At 45.6% G+C, this 19261-nt stretch overlaps 1 protein-coding gene across 2 annotated transcripts in view; it reads left to right on the top strand.

Moving 5' to 3' along the window:
* SLCO3A1 (solute carrier organic anion transporter family member 3A1) overlaps positions 1-19261 on the top strand; it is a 113099-nt gene that overhangs the window by 11102 nt on the left and 82736 nt on the right. For both annotated transcript variants that reach the window (XM_048955746.1, XM_048955748.1), the window contains exon 2: positions 10346-10811. In XM_048955746.1, the coding sequence (XP_048811703.1) occupies positions 10346-10811 (466 nt within the window). The remainder of the gene's footprint in view (positions 1-10345; positions 10812-19261) is intronic.

Raw genomic sequence — 19261 nt, 5'->3', positions numbered from 1 at the left:
TTAAATAGATCCCAAATCAATCCCTGTAGTTGTGTGTAATGACTCCTGGGAAACTTTGGGTGCAGCTTCTACGATAAGCTGTAGATGCAGCCTCTAGAATGAGATCTTTGCTGTTTTTGGGTGCAGGTTGCATTCTTCTGATGTACGTGTCTTCCAGGGCCCCATGTAGTTCATTTATTTTTTTTTTTTCCCAAGGTGCTTATATATTGATACTTTACATCTTGGGTATTCTATGGATGGGTGGATGTCCAGAGATCAATCTGTTGGCCAGGTAATGACCCCGGTAGATCTGCATGCAGCAGTGAAAATGCAACTGGGAACCAAAATGATTTTTGCTTTCTCCTTTATTTGTTCCCACATAATGCAACAATTTGGACACTTTCGATTTGATTCTCAGCACCCCTGCTCCCTCCCTTGCCCCAGCTGCTCCCAAAACCAGGAGATAGATAGGGAAGCAGCAATTTGTTTCTTCAGAGCAACTTCTCTCTAAGCAGCCTGGTGGCATTTTGGCAGGGGTAGAAGAAAACTCCAGCCACATGTGGGTTATGTTTTAAAGGCAGGGTTTTGCTTTGCAGTTGGCTGTCTGGAGCTGTTGTGTCCAAACTGACTGCCTTCATCAATCAAGACTGATGTCTGTGCCCAAGGAAATCTGTATTTGCATTTGAGCAATGTGACACATGGCAGACCTGGAAGAAGACAGCTTTGCCATGGAATAATGCTTGTTGGCTATGCAACAGCTACTTTATGCAGTTCTTGGTGAAGATGCAGGCTGGGGCCTTGTGACACTGGAGTTAATTTCCTGGCTTTGTCATGGACTTCCTCGGGCATTCTTTGGGTTTTTTCTCTCCATCAACTACTTTGGTAGTTATGGTGTAGCCAGGTTTCATGGACGTCTTGTGGGCTGGGATTGTGGACACTCAGTCCTTGCTTTTTGAGCCTTTGCAGGAAAAGACTTACTTGGGGCTGCTTTACTTGCTCTGTGGTAGTGATGGATTGAAGAGCCTGAGGGTATTATTTTTCAGAGATGCTTTCTGAGCCACAGTCAAATTGACAGAAGTGACTTACTCTGAGTGTCTCTTTGAAAATGGCACTTTCGTTCCAAAGCCACTTAAGTGCTTCTGAAAAATCTCTTTGCCTATTATTGATTGCAGTGGATTGCTTCAGTGGTGCCTGGCTTCATTTGAAGCAGGCTGGAATTAAAAACTAAACATTATATGCCTGGCTAATAAACTGCCTTGTAATTAGTGCATTTGGGAGGCAGGAACCAGGGGGAGCTGATATAAAGGGAATGACATTCCTGTAAAAGCTGTCTGAAGAATGAATGAAGAAATATGGAAAGAGATGGAAGTGTGGCATGTGAAATGGGTGCTGGGAGTATACTGATAGGAAGAAAACAGGCATGAAGCTACAAGGAAAGCTTTAATAGGCTTACATTAAAGCAGACAGAACACTGAGCCTAGCAGCTAATAAAATTGCATATAGAATCATCTACACCGATCAGACAGTTGGAATTAATGCAACCTACAGCCCCTGTTTTCCAGCTTCCTCCATGGAGGGTGGACTGGATGCATCAGCAAATATCTCCAGCATCATTCTCTGGCATAGGAAACCTGTGTTAGGAACTACCTGGACTGCTTTGCTGGCATAGCAGGGGCTTAATTATGCTGGGTTACGTGCTTGTGTTCATTTTTTGGTCTGGGGTTTGGTATGGTGTTGAACAAGGAATGCAAAGCCATTCCAACCCTGTAGTGTTGTGCTTTGCTCATCTCAGGTTTTGGTGGCTAAATGGAGGAGGTGGTGACTTCTGTTTTTCTTGGGTGTGCTCATTGAATTTTGCAGGCTCTGGTGATTGTAGAGTGAGGGAGGGAACCCCGTAAGCTGCTCTTCAGTGCCTGTCTCTAACAAGAGTGGTTGTTAGTACTGCAGGCGTGGGGTGAAATTTGGCCATCTGCGTGTACAGCCTCAGCAGACACATTTGTTCATTAGCTTTTTGATAGCTTGCTTCGTAGTGAACCCCAAGGAACAGGGCTCCTGTCATGTGGTGAGGCATCTCATTGCTTCTATCTGTTTTACAGGGAACATGTTGAGTCCAAGTGAGACTACAAGAAGTCTGCAAGCAATAGCTAGATCTCAAAGTTAATTATTCTTTAACTACAAGATGGTTTTTATTGCCTGTATGGGTTTTTTTTGCGTGTTATTTTAAAAGGCAAGTGTAAATCACCTTCTGTTCAGGAGTGAAGTGGCAATGTGCGGATGATAACATGGTAGGGGATACAAAGTTGCATGGTTTGTGCTGTGCTCTGAGCTGCCCAGCTTTGAAGTGCACGTCACAGGTCTGCCCTTCACAACTTGAACCCCTCTTCTTTGCGCCTGAAGCACTCAGATAACAGCAAGGTTCTCAGGCAGGAATAGAGGTCAGAGCACCTTCTCACCCTGCTTCCTTGCCTGTTTACACCACAAACTCTGCGCTCGCCTCCACGCCTGCCCTGCTCTACATTGGGGAGCTCGGCAGCAGCAGGCACACAGCTTCCCTTTGTACTCTTGGACAGCGTGGAAGGAGAGCACAGTGCTTTGCAAACAGCTCTGTAGGAGGGTGTTAGTTAGCAAATGAGCAGGATGACACGGACAGCTCTTGCGTGGGCTGCAGTGTGAGGTGGGGAGAAGCAGCTCATGTGGTTGTGGGACCGGTGTGGGGTGTTGGATTTGGGTGCTGGGGACCCCCTAACACCACCTGCAGAGACTTGAAGTTCTATGCCTTTATTCTGTGAGTTACCACAAAATGCTGTGGCTCTGTACGCAACGTGGCTGTTTTGTTAGTTCCCTTCTAAGTGGCTTCCTTCCTCCCATCACTTACTAAACAGAAGTATTTTTGTACTGGTTGATGAGAAACGGCTCTAAGTTCTCTTTAAGCTGAGTTCCCGTTTGCTGTAGCCACGCATCCGCGCTGGGGAGTGGAACATAAAACATATCAGAGCCAAAGCAGATGTAGGGGAGAAGGAGCAGGACCTGTCAGAAGCCCTCCTCTCTCAGCACACAGCCTTTATGTAATCACCGCTGTCCTTTTACCTTTGAAAATGAATTCAGCTTCTATCAAAGCTCATATTAACGCTGCTTCAGAGTGCCCTGCATGTGTCACTTCTGCCCTGCTTCTCTCCTGGTGCTGGGAGAGATGCTGCAGTCAGCTCTGCGGGCTCCACACCTGCGCTGTGACATGACTCAGGTGCAATCCTTAGTCCTGAATTCAGCTCTTCATCATAAATTAAGATAACATGAAGTCCTTTTATGACAGGTTTTCTTGTCAGGCTTGCATTGTGGTTTCTGTTGTGGTAAGTAACCCTGCTTTTATAGCATGAAGTCTTCACTGCAGATCTGTGTTGATTTAGGGGAGAGGAAGAGGCAGAGTGAAATGATGGCCCTGTAGTGTTGCAGGTCAGAATCCTGCCTCTCTGGTGCTTTGGTGGCCCGTAGAAGAGGGTTTTCTTTGCAGTAAGAGCCCCTGGAGACGTGAGCTCCATCTCTTCTCTGTGTTTCCGCTGACCCATCAGCACAGTGCAGATCAGAGCCCCTGGTCTGGAGCTGAACCCAGGATGAAGGTGCCCTGTTTGCACAGTTCAGGGCCCATGGGTGGATCTTACTGCAGCCCTGTTTGTGCCAGGGGTAGCTGTCACTCTGTAGGAGCCTGCATTTAAGTTGGTATGTACAGTTTAGGTTACTTTTTGTCTGGCTCCATTCAGCTGCTCATTGGACACAAGAAAAAAAATGTTTCTGAATGTATCAGAGCTGCTCTGATGCGTTCCTGTGGCTGTTTGCTTTTGCAGAGCTGAGCACTGGCCCCTTTCTGTGAACCCCTGCTGCTGTGTGCTTATTGCACGTGGAATTCATGCTCCTCCCGAAATGTGAAATGTGCCAGCAGTGCTGTTCTGTGCTGGGATTGAGGTCTGAGCTCTGTGCATGTTCACAATCTGTTCTTTTGCTGCCAATGAAAGTGACACAACGTTTAAAAACAAGGGTTTGTTTACCTGCTAGCTTTGTTGTATGTGTGCTGCTAAAGGGAAGTGTGGGCTACAAATGGGTTCCAGCACTGGGTATATTTGTGCAGGTAATTTGTCAAAGACTGAAATATCACTTGTGTTCATACAGTGAGGTGAATCTTTGGCAAGCTTGGGAGCAGAAGGGCTATGTGGACACTGAGTCAGTGGCTGTGATAATATTCCCTTAGGTTGGGACTTCAGAAGGGTTTTTTAGAGAGGAAAAAATGTGATGTGTCTGTTTCAGAGCAACAGAAAAAGCTGTTCAGGCTTCTTTACGTAGTTTGGTGCGTCCTGGTGCTATGTACCTGTGTCTATTTTGAGCTGCTGGTGACTCAGTGTTGTTTCATGATGGACGTGAGGGGGAAGAGTGCAATTAACACCCCCTGGCAGCCTCTGTGCTCGTATCTCTTCAAGTGGGGCAGCACTCTTTGCTTTTCCTGAGGGGTGGCAGGAAAAGGGGCCATTCCCTGCTGTCCCATAGGGATCCTTAGGAAGCAGATGCTGAAGGTAGCAGCACCTCAGTAGTGTTTGCTGCAATGATTGTTCCACAGAGGTTAATTTTTATGTTGCACATTTGATCTGTATGGATCTCATGCTTGCTGAAATAGTGGAAAGTGCTACAGCTACCAAAATATGGGCTACTGAGGCACAGTGTGGTTTGAGAAGTAGCAGAAAGATTTCTATGTGGTTGCAGCAAGGAAGGAAGGAGCCATGCATCCTTCTCAAGCAGAAAAGCTGTGCTTCTCTTGCTGCATGGAGTAGTGTCCTTTCTGCTCAGGCCACTGAAAATCCTGACCTTGAGCATGTGCTTCCCTTAGACCTTATCAATAAGCTCAGAGCTGGTCCCTAGAATATGGAATAAATTGTCCGCACCAGGCAGTGGAGCAGAGCATGGATCCAAGCTGCAAATTCCTACTGGCACCGGCACAGGAACTTGCAGATTTACTGGTGCATGTGCCTATGCTGTTTCTAGGCCAGCAGCAACAGTCAAGCTAATAACTCCCTACTTCCCAGCAGAGGTTCAGCTGCAGCGTCTATTATCCCTGTCACGTGAATGCAAATTTCTATGCAGAGACTATTTCCAGCCCCTGAGCGGAGCCAGCCTGGGTGTGTTGGTCTCACCACCCTTTTTTGCTTTCTCGTGCATTCACATGCCCAAAGCCAGCACAGGTGTCAGCATCTGCAGTGAGAACATCGTTCCCATCAGTGGAAATTGAAGAGGTGTTGAAAGGAGTGATTGGCAGCCTGAGGTGGGCCGTGCCCATAGCCTCACCATTCCCTTAGCCCTATCCTGCTTGGGTGCTGGAAGGGTGGCCCAGGGGACAACCAAGGAAAGGAGGTTGAAGGCACGTGGGTCTGGCTGTGCTCGTTCCAGGATGGCTCCTTTGGCTCTTGGAGGAAACCTGACTTTCCCAGCTCTGTAGTGGAGACTGTGGGAGACGGTTGGCGTTTGTTTTCCTTTGGGAACTGAGTTGCCAGGCAATTATTTTACACCCTTTAGCGCTGCAGACATGTCTCTTCAAGTCCGATCTCTTACCACATAACTGAGAAAATGCATTTTACATTAAAAAGAAGCCTTTAAAAAAGGCCCTTCAGGCATAAAGTCAATGTGTTTTCTATATATAACCCTGTATTATTAATACAATGAACTTATCTGTAGACTCTGTGGGTGAATATGACTTGATCATTGGAGATAGGAACAATATGATATCCATTTTCAGTGCACTATATATGTGACTCTGTAACCGTGCCCCCAGCTTTCGATTCATTTCTTAGTGATAAAGTGGGGCAATAGTGTGAGGCAGGTCTGCAGATTGCATTTTTCTGAGCATTAATGCAAAATAAACAGCCTATGGAGAGAACAAATGTGCTATCATTCAGAAACGCCAAGATCTATAGATTTGGGGCAGACAAGAATGATGAATGTGAGCAAATACTATTGAAGTAAGGCCAGAAAGGCACAAAAGCTTCCCTGGGTTTGGTTACAGGGATGGCAATATAAGTTGCTGTGGCTGAAAAAAAAAAAAAAAATTAAGCTGAGGATTGATTTCTTTTTTCTTTTTTTCTCCTTTACTGTAGGAAATTTGTCACTGTGTACAGAATGTGAGATCATTTTCCTTTTTCAATCATAGAGAAGTGTTTCAGAGTAGACTTGGGAGGACCCTTCAGCCCAGATCCCTGTGAGTGTTGGGATGTGACTGAGGCAGACAGGAGCATAGCCTTCCCTGGCTCTGTAAGAAGAGGAGGGAGATGAGGTCTGTGAGCTCGCAGATAGCGTGCAATGAGCTTTAATTACTTGTGGTCATTGTGTGTTAGGCTGTGTGCTCACAAAGACAGAAGGCTGGGTTACATGATTTCTCTAGATCCCCAGCCTGGCTTTCTTCTGAGGACAATGTGCAGGTGCCCAAAGTGATGCGGGTTACAGTGGTTTAGTTAGTGTATCTTGTGCAGGCTTACCATGGAGGAGTGTGAACTTGCAAAGCAGCAGCAGCTGTTGGTATCTAGTGCCATAGCTAAACCTTAGTGCTGTGTGGGAGATGTCTTGAGTGGAAACTGTGGAGGCAGAGGATGTAATTGCGGGGTGGAAAGGCAATTCCTGCTGCAGGAGGTGGTAGGAATGGGGCCGGCAGGCTGGTATGTGTGCAGTGCTGCAGCACAAGGCAGATGCAGCACACCGGTGACCTGTTCAGACCTGGGCTGTAGGGCACATGGATATAAGGATGCACAAGCAGCGGGGATCTAGGCAAAGCAGAGCTGCTTTTAGATAGGAAACAGCAAACTCACAGCTCCTGCTGCAGGCTTCATCCCACTGCATTTTAACAGGAGGTTGTCCACCTGAAGCCCCAGTGCTGCTCCAGCCTCTTGCATCCCTTCTGCTGAACCAGCATCAGCCTGGGCTGCGCTCTTGAGCGCTCACCCTGCTCACAGCACACGGCAACTCTTTCTAATCCTCACAGCCCTTTCACATGATGTCAGTATTTCACAGGGACCTGTAGTGCCTTTTGTAACATTTACATAACTCTCGGTAAATAGAGCTTGTGTCTGGGAGCTGCCATGGCTGATCTGCTGGGGAAATATGGGCAGCGCAGTGCTGTCTTCTGTTCCAGCAGTTACAAGGGCAGCAGCAGCTTCCTGCATGCAGACTGCAGCTATCAGTCAGGTTACAGCTGGGAGATGCTTGCACACAGAGAGCCGTGTTAATGTGGGGTGTAGGAGAAAGCGAAAGAATGATTTTAGCCACGGGCTAAGAGGTTGGCTTTGAATTAATGTTAGTAACATCTCTGCTATGCTAATGCCAGCATTGTAGGCAGAGTGTGTATTTAAGGTCACGGCCAATGTTAAAGCAAGGATTTGGACTGCGCTTTCTCAGCTGCTGCCACTCTGGATGTAATGCCGTTGTTGCTGGTGCTCTCTGATGCAAAATCTGCATGTTGACATTTTTTTGTGTTTATTTTCCAGTCCTATTTTGGGTTTTGTTTTTTGTTTTCCCCCCCCCAGTCTCTGTGTTTTGGAGCCCACTCTGCTAATGCTGGTGTCAGCGCTTCGCTCTCAGATGCTGCTTTCTTCTGGGTGCTTGAGGCTGACGCATGATACATCGCTTAATAAAGGAATAAACTCCTGCCTGCTTTATCAGGACGGTTTGAGTTTGGTCTTTCTCGTCTGCTTTTTGTTTCTTCACCGAAGCAAAGCAAAAAGCTGTTAGCAAAGAGTAGAGCAGCTCCGTGGAGTGATGCAGACTGAGTCTCCCTCCCTACTGTGTTTTATTACAAAAGGGGAAGGACAGCCCAAGTCCAACTGAAGTAAGAGCAGAATGACAGCTGGGGCTGCTGGTTCTAATTCCCAGGTTTGTCAGTGGTGTACTGTCCCTGTCACTGTGAGTTTCGTGTAGGAAAGGTGCAGTCTGGAATCCAGCTTTCTGAAACTTGAGCACTCTGCCATGGCACCAAAGTGTTTCTAAATGCCAGCCTGCTTTTAAGTTACTTATGTATGCATGGTAAAAGCTGACAGTTTGGCAGGCAGGCTCAAATGCAGGAGAGACTTCCAAAACTAGTTAATGCCTACTCACCTTGGGAAATCACTTCTCTTAGCTTCAGATCAACCATCCTAAGTTATGCCACCACGAATTAATTCCATCTGTACTTGCCTCGCTAACATTTGGCTCTCTGTGCCTCAGTTTACACAGCTGAAATGTGTACTTAGGAGTTTCCTATGTAGGTATGGCTCAGAAATGGGCAATGTGGATGTGATTTTTTTGCCTCTGAGGTCAGCGGCTGAACTCCATCAACTTCCTTTTAAGCGGCTGGAAGTTGTGCTTGGAATCTAGAAGCATGAAGGGGTCCCCAAAGCCTGGCTTTATGCTGCCTGCAGGCTTTGCTGATGTTTGTGGTATGAGGCTGAGTGCTGGAGCCCTGCTGGTATGATGCACTGACCCTATTAGCTCACGTCTTGTGGTAAAACCAATCCATGCTGTGGGTGATAAATGGAGTGCCTGGAGGGCCAGCCTTGGGCAGCAGGATGCTGTGCACATAGCTCTGCTTTGCTGTGACTGTGTCTGTCCCTGGATGCTCAGCCGGGTCCCACGGAGGGTTGGGAAAAGTCACATCTCCCTTAGATGTGCACTCAGGCACTGTTTGCCAAGCAGAGCGGCTGAGCTCGCTGCAGCAGGGACAGGCTGTGCTGTGCCATCATGTACAAGGTCAGCATTTTCTCCCAGTGAATCCCAGCACTGTTTCACCCAGCAGGAGCTGCACCCTGTGTTCCAGATGGAACAGCAGTCTCCTCTCTCTCAGGCACACACATACCTTCACTTGGCTTTGCTGTGGGGTAGGACTTTTGCTGTGGCGTTGCCTTCAGTCAGAGGGCTGAGATTTTAGGTTATAGTTCTCTTTGCTTTTTCTTTTTTTTTTTTTTTTTTTCCCCTTGCTCAGTTCTTGGCTCCTCAATCTGAGCACTGACATAAAATAACAACTGCTTGTACAGGACAAAGGCTGAATACTCAAAAATCCCAAATAAATGATTCTTGTAGGCCTGACCTCTCTGGGCTGAAGTCTCAGGGCTTATGCAGAGCGGAGGAGCTGCTCCTGCTGTCTTTCCCTCACGCTGCTGCTGGGGCTCTTTGTCCAGGCTGTGCCCTGCTCTACCCTAGCAGAGGCCAGCTGCCCCTGGAGAAGAGCTGCTGTCAGAATACTTTAAAGTCGGTCAGACTGGCTCCTTCTTCGTGAGGTTTATCAGCAAAGATTTTCAGTGCCTCCAGCGGGAGGCTATTTTTACTCTATCCAGAGGCCACCTTCTGCTGTGAGGTCTTTACAGCATGGTGTGGCTCTTTTTAACAGCAAAACTTGCCTGTTTTAGGACAACCTTAAGTGTTGTTATCTTTTGCATTCTGAAAAACAAGGTAGTCTTTTATCTAAGGGTAAAGCTTTTGGTGTTTCTGTGACACGTTCAAGATTATATTTCTTTATTTTCTTATGTAGATCAGACACTGCTTCAGACATAAGAATGCACTGAGTTTTCTCTGTTGAACAGGGGTGGCAGTAAGTGAGGTGCCCAGTGTTTCCTCTTCCCTTCCCCATTGCTCAGGGCTTTGACCACTGTGTAAAACTCACGGTGCGTTTCATTGCCCCATGTAATCAAGACTGGTAGATGCCTTGAGATCACCAGTTCCATCTTCCTGCCCTGTGGCAAGATCAGTCATACCTGTAGTGTTCCTGAGGGATGCTGCTCTGTGTTCTTTTCCAGTAGCCCTGCGGCCTCTCCAGGCAGTATATTTGCATACCTGACATCCCTTGCCATCAGAAGGCCACTTCCCCCTTCCCCCCCTTCCAACCTTGTGTTTAATCTGAGTCAGCTTTGCTGTTGTTTCAGCTTGTCGCTTCTTATCCTGCCCCTTTTGAATACAAAGAACAGGTCATTCCTTTTTGCATCAGTCTTGAGATTGACGACTGTTCCTGTGCCTCTTTTTCAAGTTAAATAGCCACCACGTTACATTTTCCCTTCTTTATAGTAGGTTTAAATCTTCTATGTAAATCTTAATTTGCTTGTCTTCTCAAAGCCATTCTGTAATTGAAGATCTCAGTCATTAACTAATCCACGAACAGTTTAAGCCATTTGATCACCGTTTTATTTAAATGCTTTAATGGAAGCCTTCTATGCCAGCCAAATTGCCTATTTGTGCATCGCTGTCTCTGACTGACTTCCTAAACTTGTGCTAGCATGCGAGCCAAGTATGTGCAAGGATTCGCAAGGCATACAGGGAGGACAGAAAGCAGTTTGCATTCCCTTTCAGTAACTGTCTCTGGATTTCTCTGTTGCAGGTGAGTGTTTTAACCACCTTGGAGCGGCGATTCAACCTCCAGAGTGCAGACGTGGGTGTCATTGCCAGCAGCTTTGAAATCGGCAACCTGGCCCTCATCCTTTTTGTGAGCTACTTCGGAGCCCGAGGACACAGACCGCGCTTGATAGGATGTGGAGGGATTGTCATGGCCTTGGGTGCCCTCCTTTCTGCGTTGCCTGAATTTCTGACCCACCAGTACGAATACGAATCAGGGGAAATACGCTGGGGAGCTGAAGGGAGGGATGTGTGTGCTGCCAATGGGTCCACCAGTGATGAGGGACCAGACCCGGACCTTATCTGCAGGAATCGGACTGCCACCAACATGATGTACTTGCTGCTCATTGGAGCACAGGTCCTCCTGGGCATTGGTGCTACCCCTGTCCAGCCCCTGGGAGTTTCCTACATTGACGACCACGTGAGGCGGAAAGATTCCTCTCTGTACATAGGTAAGGCTCTGTTAACTTCTCACTGGAAGTTTTTCCATGTTGGTTTTGTCTGATTTGTTTCCTGTGGAAGGGCTGCCTTCAGGTGTCTTCTCTCTATGGTGCTGTGCTGGTGAAGGTAAGGTGGCATTGGTCTGTTTTGAGTGATAGTAAGCAGCAGGGAAGTACCTTGATATTTTCTTTTGTTGTGGCTATGGTAAAGATGGACAGCCATGGTAATGGAGAGTGAGTAGTTAGGAAGCTGCTGTTTGCCCAGATTGCTTTAAATTCTGATACTGGTTGTTTAAGGTTGACTGAAAAGGAGGTGCATGTCTTGGTCATTTCCACCATCACATTTTAGCAGGGTCCGTTACAGAGTAGGTGCTGTGACCCGATATACTCCAGCGGGGTGCCAAATAATGTGACCCATGTAATTAACAAAACAGGATGAAGAAGCTGGTGTTGTCTGCTTTGAGATACGCTGAACCAAGAGTTGAGCTCATTATTGTGATGATCACATTGCAAACGTATTCCAGATGCCTGAGATATGAAATTTGTGTTGAGTTACCCGGTGAAGCATCTCTGGTTGTCATAAAGTGCTCACTGGTTTCAGCAGTAGAACCCACTGCAGCAGATTTAAAGTGGGTGCTGTGGGTGAAGTTGTTTACGTGGAGGGGAAAAAACAAAACCAAAAGCTTCACTAGCTTGGCTCACCCTTCAGTCTGCAGTGCTTGTCACTAGGTAAATGGCTCCAATGCAATAAATCACAATAAAGTTGAAGTATGTGCTGCTGTAAATGCATTTCTTCTGTAGTTGTTAGTATTATTTCTAGGATCTAAAGCTCCATGCATTTGTGCTTTCATCCTTCTCCGGGCTTTCAGCCATCAACTGAATGCACATTGCCATTAGTGCTCTCCTTGCTATGACATTTACCAAGCTCCCAGCCATAACTGAACACAGCTGTGGCCAAAGCTGGGCAGTCCCACTGACCTGAAGGGCTTTAGGTGTCCTGGGATAGCACAGCTACACAGCATGGCATTCCTGGATGTGTTCCTACGTGACTTAGAGGTTCTTCTACATATTCGAAGCGTGTCCATATTTTCCTGTCACTGGCCATAAAATCCTGATATTTCTGTCCCTTTGTTGCTATTAACCTTGCCTTTGTTCTATAAGGGCTTGTGAGGGATCCACTGGGCAGAGCAGGGTGATATGCAAAATACATGATACTGTACAGCCCAAAGGTGAATGATGAGACTAAAGTCACTGGGTCAGCTTTGCCAGCATTGTAAATGATGAGCTGGAATTTGCAGTGATTCTAAGATTATCTGTTTAAAAAAAAAAGATATGAAGAAGCAGCAACATTCAGTCTGTTCCATGGGCGTTTTTAAGCAATGCTTCATGTCTGAGAACAGGATTAAGGAGGGTGCATAAGAGGAAGATTAGGAAGAGTGATTCTTCTTGGTCCTTAGATACATTCTTCTTGCATGCTGAAATAACTTTATTTAAATAAAGTTGGCAGATCAGCTGTGGCTGGGAAAACGCTGCCAGAAGAAAATGATTTCTGCTTACTATGTGCTTCCTTCAGAAATATGCATTTAACTGTGTAGGGTTCCTTTCTACAGGTAGACTGCAAAAAAAATAAAAATAAAAATTGAAATTACTGGCTTATGGGAATCCCATTTGAGTGTGTACATGTGAACTGTGGGGTGCAGAAGAGAGCATGTGTACACCCAACCGATCAGCCATGCCGGAAGTGAAGTTCAATGTCTGTCCTATCCCAACCTATCCATCACAAGTAGGTTTTGGAATAGGGGATGATTAATTCTGACATCAAACTGCATTCAGTTGGGTTATTAGAAATACAAGCTAACAGGAAAAAATGAACAGGAGAAATATTGCTCTGTGAGTGAATATGAATGGAGAGGAAGCTGTTGGAAACGTGTGTCATTTTAGATTTGAGAATACTTGAGAAGTGGTCAGAGTTCTTATTTAAGGTGTTATTAGAGAATTATTTGCTCGGGCTTGTGTTACACTGATTATTTTTTGTTGGTGTCGTCAATGCAATTTTCAGTGGCCTTAGCAGAAAGCTGGCTGAGCAGCTTACCCACTTCATTCTCCTTTGTTTCACAGAGGAAATAACTGCAGAGTGTATACTGTCACTGTTATATTTATATCAGTTTGATTTCTCATAATAGCATGGTCACTCAGTGGGGGCTGCTCTGTGTGTGACCGGATAAAATGTTTTTTGGGTAAGTTCCCTCAGTTTAAATTAAGAGCAAATCTGGCATAGGTTGTTCCCTTAGGATAGAAACTAATTAATGACAGTAGTAATAGTCTGGCCAAGCTTTCCATCCTGGTTGGCTGCTGGTAAGAAATGATCTGATTGACCAGTCCATGTTGTCTTCAGTGTGTTGTCAAGTACATATGGGCTGTACTGTAGCCAGGGGGAGGAAGCAGTCTCTTACCTGACAGCTAAGTACTAGTTATTGCACACCTACAATAAAATCCCTCTTTTGTCCCCAGGCAGTGAATTAGACACAAATAACCCCTTGCACTGAGAGTTTTTTCCTTCCCTCTGAGTTGTACTGGAGTTCAGTGGAATAACTTCAAGTAACCTCATGTAAAGGTGTGTGACAGTGCAGGAAGACTGCTCTGTTCACCAACCAACATCTTTTTCTTTTGTATTAGTATAAACGCATGTATGCAGTTGCGATACTGAATGGGTTTTAAATTGGAGCTTTACTTTACTCGTAATGAAAGCCATAGAACAGAATACGTTTATGGCCCTGAAGTCTCAAGTTCTGCATGCTGTGTTTTCCCTGCAGGAGATGGGCAGTGCACCTCTGCTGTGCTTCCTTGGGAGGCAGAGGTTGCTCAGGCTTGTGCTCAGCCAAGGAGGTGGGGATTCGTGGAGTTTTGTAATTGGAGAGACAGGATGAAAGATTACGGAGAGATATCTCTGTGGCATGGGCTGCTGACATGTAGCTTCATGTTTCTTGAGTTAACTGTGGGTATGTTACATATTTTTTTTTTTGAGGCCTGCAATGTGTTGATACCAAACTCAAACAGATCCTGTTGCTGTAGTAACCAACCCAAGAAGGGCTGTGTTGTGGTAGCTGAGGGCACACACCAAAGGATGTTCAGAGGAAACAACATTAATGCTATAGTGGTGTCTGTTCCTGCTACCCCTGGGAGATATATTCCCTTCCATGTCACCGAGTGACACATGTTTGACACAAAAGTTCGTAAAGCTGGCAATAGCAGCCAAGAGATAAGAAAATATAGGAGTTTTTGTGGCTTTATGAAGAAGGGAAAGTCTGCTTTGGTGCTGGTTTGCTTCCCTTTCTCCTGTCTGTTGTATTTAAGGTCTGAACTCGTTTTTAAAGATCAAAACAGGGTGATTATCCCTGTGTATTAATTGGCATTTGGCATAAGTAACCACTCTGATGGGAGGAGCACCTTGCTCCTGCAGGCTGTGCAGGGCTCATCATTACTGCAACTTCACTAATGTCAAAGGATTCCATCAATTTGTAGCATCGTTTGTTTTAAAGGGGGGGAAGAGGGGGAGAAGTATGTTGAGAACTACTCACTACACAGTTCCTTTTTCTACCCACTAATGACTCACTTGACATTTCCCACTTTTCTTAGTTCCTTTTCTGCTGGATCTTGCTGAGTTCTGTTGAAATCAATGAAGACTTTGTCATTAAGAGGGGGATCAGAAATGTTACAGAGCTGATACGGGGGAGAAAAAAATCTGATCTGACTGGTTGTATGGATTTGCTGCCTCTTGGATGAGTAAGAGCTTACATGTGTTTTCTGGTCACTGGAGCACCCATGTTGCTTTCAGCACTGGCTTGCGTGCTTGGCAAGAGCCAAGGTAATGCTGTGGTAGATTAATGTTATTAGCAGTCTCCTTATGCACCTTCTGGGCTTCCTGCAGCATTTAACATGTGCTGCTGAAGTTGTTGCATCTTGTCTAGAGCATGGTTACCTACAGAGCAGAATGAATGGCTTCTGGAAGCCAGCATTAGATCTGAGACAATTAAAGGCTGCATTATATAGAGGAAGTTGCTATTATTCTGTCTCCTGTTGATGGAGGAAATTGATATTGATGTTGCAAGAGAGCACTGCTGGGTTGCTTGGCACATTGGAAGAATGCTGTGTTGGTTTTAATGTGCCAGAGATTTCCTTCAAGTTTGCCAAAGTGATCTCAGTGTTTCACTTCATGGACTCACATCCCATGTGTTACCTTTCACAGCCTGCCCAGAGAAGCTGTGGGTGCCCCATCCCTGGAGGTGTTCAAGGCCAGGATGGATGGGGCCCTGGGCAGTCTGAGTTGGGGCCTGATTTACTGGTTGCCAACCCTGTCTGAGGCAGAGGAGTTGGAACCTGATGTTACTTGTTGTCCCTTCCAACCCAGACCTTTCTGTGATTCCATGATTTGCTGGTGTGGGAGACCTGGTGACTCAGAGACAGAACTAACAGGAGCGTGGATCTCAAAGAAGTCCCAGGAAGGGGACTGAATGGTGAGAGTGAATGCTCCTGAGTTATTGGTGTAAGAGGCAAACTCTGTGTTCTCTGCCCACAACTGCTCGAATGGGACTAACCAGTCCCACAAAGGGGATGGGGCTGTGAGTGATCCCTGCTGGCTCTGAGCTTTGCAGTGCTGTGGGGTTATTTTGGGTTGAACGAGTGCAGACATCTCTGTTTTTGCCGTGACAATTGCAGAGAAATGCTCGCTCTCACATTTCGTGCCTTTCTTGCTTGCTTGAAGCACCAAGCTGAGAGCTGAGTTGCTGAAGAGGAAGGCAAATGTGCCCTAGTTGGAATTTTGCTGTCTCCAGGGATGAATTTGTCCAATTGAAAATTCACTTATGGTAGCTTACTTCAGTCAGAGTGACAGCAAGCATTGTGTTTTGGTGATGCAAGAACTTTTTGTCTACTGACAAGAATGAGATCTGAGTGTTAGTATCTATAGCCATGTGTTAATAGCATGTTATCAGCATAAGATGCTGAAATCATCGGAGTTTGATTCCACATTATGTGTGTGGTAACACAAAGAAGTAGTACTCAATATCTATTGGGAAACTCACATTGGCAAGCTAAGCAGTTGCTGTGAACCTCAAAACCATTCATCATCTATGTATCTGGTGTAACATACATTAGGGTACATCAGTAAATATTTCCAAAGCAAAGAAGGAATTGGGACTTCTGATTTTAAAAACAAAAGTGAAAATGTTGATCTGTGGCATTATAGAAAAAGCTGAGAGCAGAAAAACTCAACCCTCTGTAGGGCAGTTCCCATCATGGTCTAACTAATAGTCAGTATGAAACTCACTGTATTTGAAGGGCTGTAGGATGGGCAGTCAGTGACAGCACCTTTGATGGCAACGTTTCGCATTTATTCTGAAGCCTGTTATCTGGAGGATGTGGTACGTGGTTCTGAGAAGCATTGAATATGTTGGAACTAAAAGCAGACTTTGCAGATGATCGGGCTTGCATGCTGGAACCTGTTTTGTTCTTTACAGATCTTGATTTCTACATAATACGTACTATGGGATGGCAGCGAGCACCCTGAGAACCCACAGAAATGCACTGAGATGGGCATTATTCCCATCTCTGTAGAACTGTTTTTTCCTGCTGGGAAATTCACCTGGGTTTTCAGTAGCTGGATGATGGTTGACAGTGTAGTGGAACTGCTAATTTTGTCTGACTGCTGACAACTTTCTTGTGCAAGGAATAAGTGTGTCTTGCTTAGGCTTGCACTTGCCAATTCTTTCCAGCTCTTTTTGCTGGATGATGCTTCCCTGAACTCACCCACCTACAACTCAGCAGTCAAATGCTTTCCTTGCAGCTTTTCTGCTGTGCTCACATTGGATCTTCACTCAGTGATGCTGTCCACCTCCATGTGGACATGTCCCCTTGTAACACACCTGTCATAACATCCTAGGAAATTAAATGGAAACATAAACAAGCGTGTAGAGAGTATTAGAGCAGTAAAAATAATCAGCTAACAGGAATAGCCTTCCCACTGCAGGCAGGCTGTTGTGAAAGGCGGTAGCAGAATGGATGTATTTGTTCAATTAAATGTATATATGCACACACCCATAAGTACTATGAGCTCCGTTATTTTCCAGCAATTGTTCCAGTTCCCTTAACCTTCTGCTAATAGCTTTTTTTTGTTATGAGCTGAGCAAATAAAGCTTGGGTCCAACACAAATGAATCTGTGAGAGCATACTGAGGGTGGGAGCTGTTTCCATGTTACTCTGCCCTGTGTTCCTCACAGCTGTTTTTTTTGTTGTTTTTTTTTTTTTTAGTTGATAAGGATTTGCTGATTTTGATGTCTTTGTAAAATGTCATTTTTGAGCATATTGGTTTCTCTGTCATGTATTGAAAATGGTCATCAGCTGAGAGCCTTGTGGGGTTCAGCATTTCTGCAGCAGCCTCTTGGAAATAGTGCTGTGGGAGAGAGCTGCTTGTCATTTAAACAGCAGGCATGCAGAGGATAGTCTATATTAGCTCTTGAGTTCATAAAATTAATTAAATAGATTGGAAGGTGCTGAGCTGACCATGTCAAGAATTAACAAGCCAGCATGTCATTTTGGTGGTAGTTGTAGATGGTGCCCTCTGGGATGAAACCTGCCTCTGTCATTGGGTGATGTGATGAACTACTTTGATTTGCACTCTGAAGGGGAGAGGTTGCTGCAGGTAGGCTGGGGCTGTGATCCTGGGTGACTAGAACTAAATGAACTAGAGTTAACCAGAGGAATAGCTGTGACGTGAATCAAAATCATGAGATGGCCCAACAGATCGTGTTTTGTGAGACCTAGTTCTGTGGAGATATCAGTGCAGTCCAATTAACTACAGTATCTGATTTCCTTGGATAGACTGACTCGGATCATGAAATCAAATGGTGGGCGCTATGCAATACAATGAAGTAAAATAATCCTTAGAATGCTTCTTAGAAACCAGTGAAAAGAGCTTGTTGAGGGAGAGTCCATCCCTGGTGCAGTGTAGAGAAGGAAGAAGGCAATGTGTGCAGTGACAAACCCCAGCCTCCCATCCAGTGGAACTGTCACCCAGCTGCTGGGATTGAACCTGCCAGACATCTGCCTCCTCCTTTTGGGAGCTGTTAGCTCTGCTGGCAGAGGCTGTTGCTGCATTGCTGTTGCTGCCAAGGTGTTTCCCTCCTGACCAACCTGTCACTTGACAGCTACATCTTCCAAACCAGCCCTGGGCCTGAGGAATGTGGGACAGATCACTAGCTCTGTCTGGCAGTGGTACAGTACAGATGTAAAAATGATGTTCTTCATTCACCTATAGGGTTTGGTTCACCTTGGGAGTAAGCTTGAGACTCTTCTGACTTTTTTTTTTTATGTCGAGGGAAATCTGCAGAACTATGGGCTCAGGGAAAGGATGAGTGCTTTGCACTGTGGGAAGATATTTTCCAGTCCACTGTCAGCACCATGGGAGTGGAATGCACGCAGAGCATGGCACAGTGCAGGTGCTGCAGGGGGTCTTGGGGCTGCAGAAGGACTGCTTGGCTGATCCAGGTTGTTCAGGTAGAAGTTTGGCTTCAGAGACGTCACACTGGTTTTGCTTTAAAAGACTGGGGTTTGATCTCTACGTTTCTCCTTTGAATTTTGCTATTTTGAAACACTTGGAAACTCTTTGCAGATTAATTTTTGCCAAGGTACAGCCATTTCATTAATTGTGCTGCTAATGAGATATTTGGCTGTTCCTTAGAGGAAGCCTGCTCTCATGAAGCCTCCTTTTGATTTCAAAAGTAGGGTTCTTTTGTCTGGAGTAGTCCTTCCAAATCTGGCCCTTTATTAACCAATTAAAATGTGAGGATTTAAATATTTTCTCAGATGGCTGTTAGCAGCAGGTCATGCTGTGCTTTAATACTTCTAAGCACTTGGCTGCATGAACCTCGATAACACTGACCATTGCAAGAGCCAGTACTGACCATTGCAAGGGGCAGGACCTCACCAAAGGCAGCAGATCAAAGCAACTGGGGAAATTCATGAGTTTGAACAGGAGGCAATATGGACTGAGCACCAGTTCTCCCCTCCCTGTCTGTTTCTGCTTACCTCTCTCTTTCCCTGCAGCTCTCTTCACTTTGCTAGCCTTGATGTTGGACAAAACGTTCCTGCTGTAACTGTTTGTGCAAGACACTGATGTTTCTTATTAGAGTTGAAAAGAAATAATATTAAGGGGGAAAAATGACAACTGGGACAACTTTTGTGCGTTAGTCATCGCTGCAGAGACCAATTACCCTTGTGATGAAAGACCACCTGTATCTTGTTAGCCATCAGCTAACACCATATGGATGTCTTAATTCAATCATCAAAAGAGTAATACTTGTTAGAGGGAGCGTTCCCTCTGTAGCTGGGATCTGCAGAGGGAGACTGAAGGGGTGGAGACGTGGGAAAGGAGCTGCAAACAAGCCCGGCTGCTGCGGAGGAGGTTT

Source organism: Lagopus muta, chromosome 10, assembly GCF_023343835.1.
Source record: "Lagopus muta isolate bLagMut1 chromosome 10, bLagMut1 primary, whole genome shotgun sequence".
NCBI classification, from domain to species: domain Eukaryota; kingdom Metazoa; phylum Chordata; class Aves; order Galliformes; family Phasianidae; genus Lagopus; species Lagopus muta.
The sequence above is the reverse complement of the archived record's forward strand: the minus strand, read 5'-3'. Positions and strand labels throughout refer to the sequence as shown.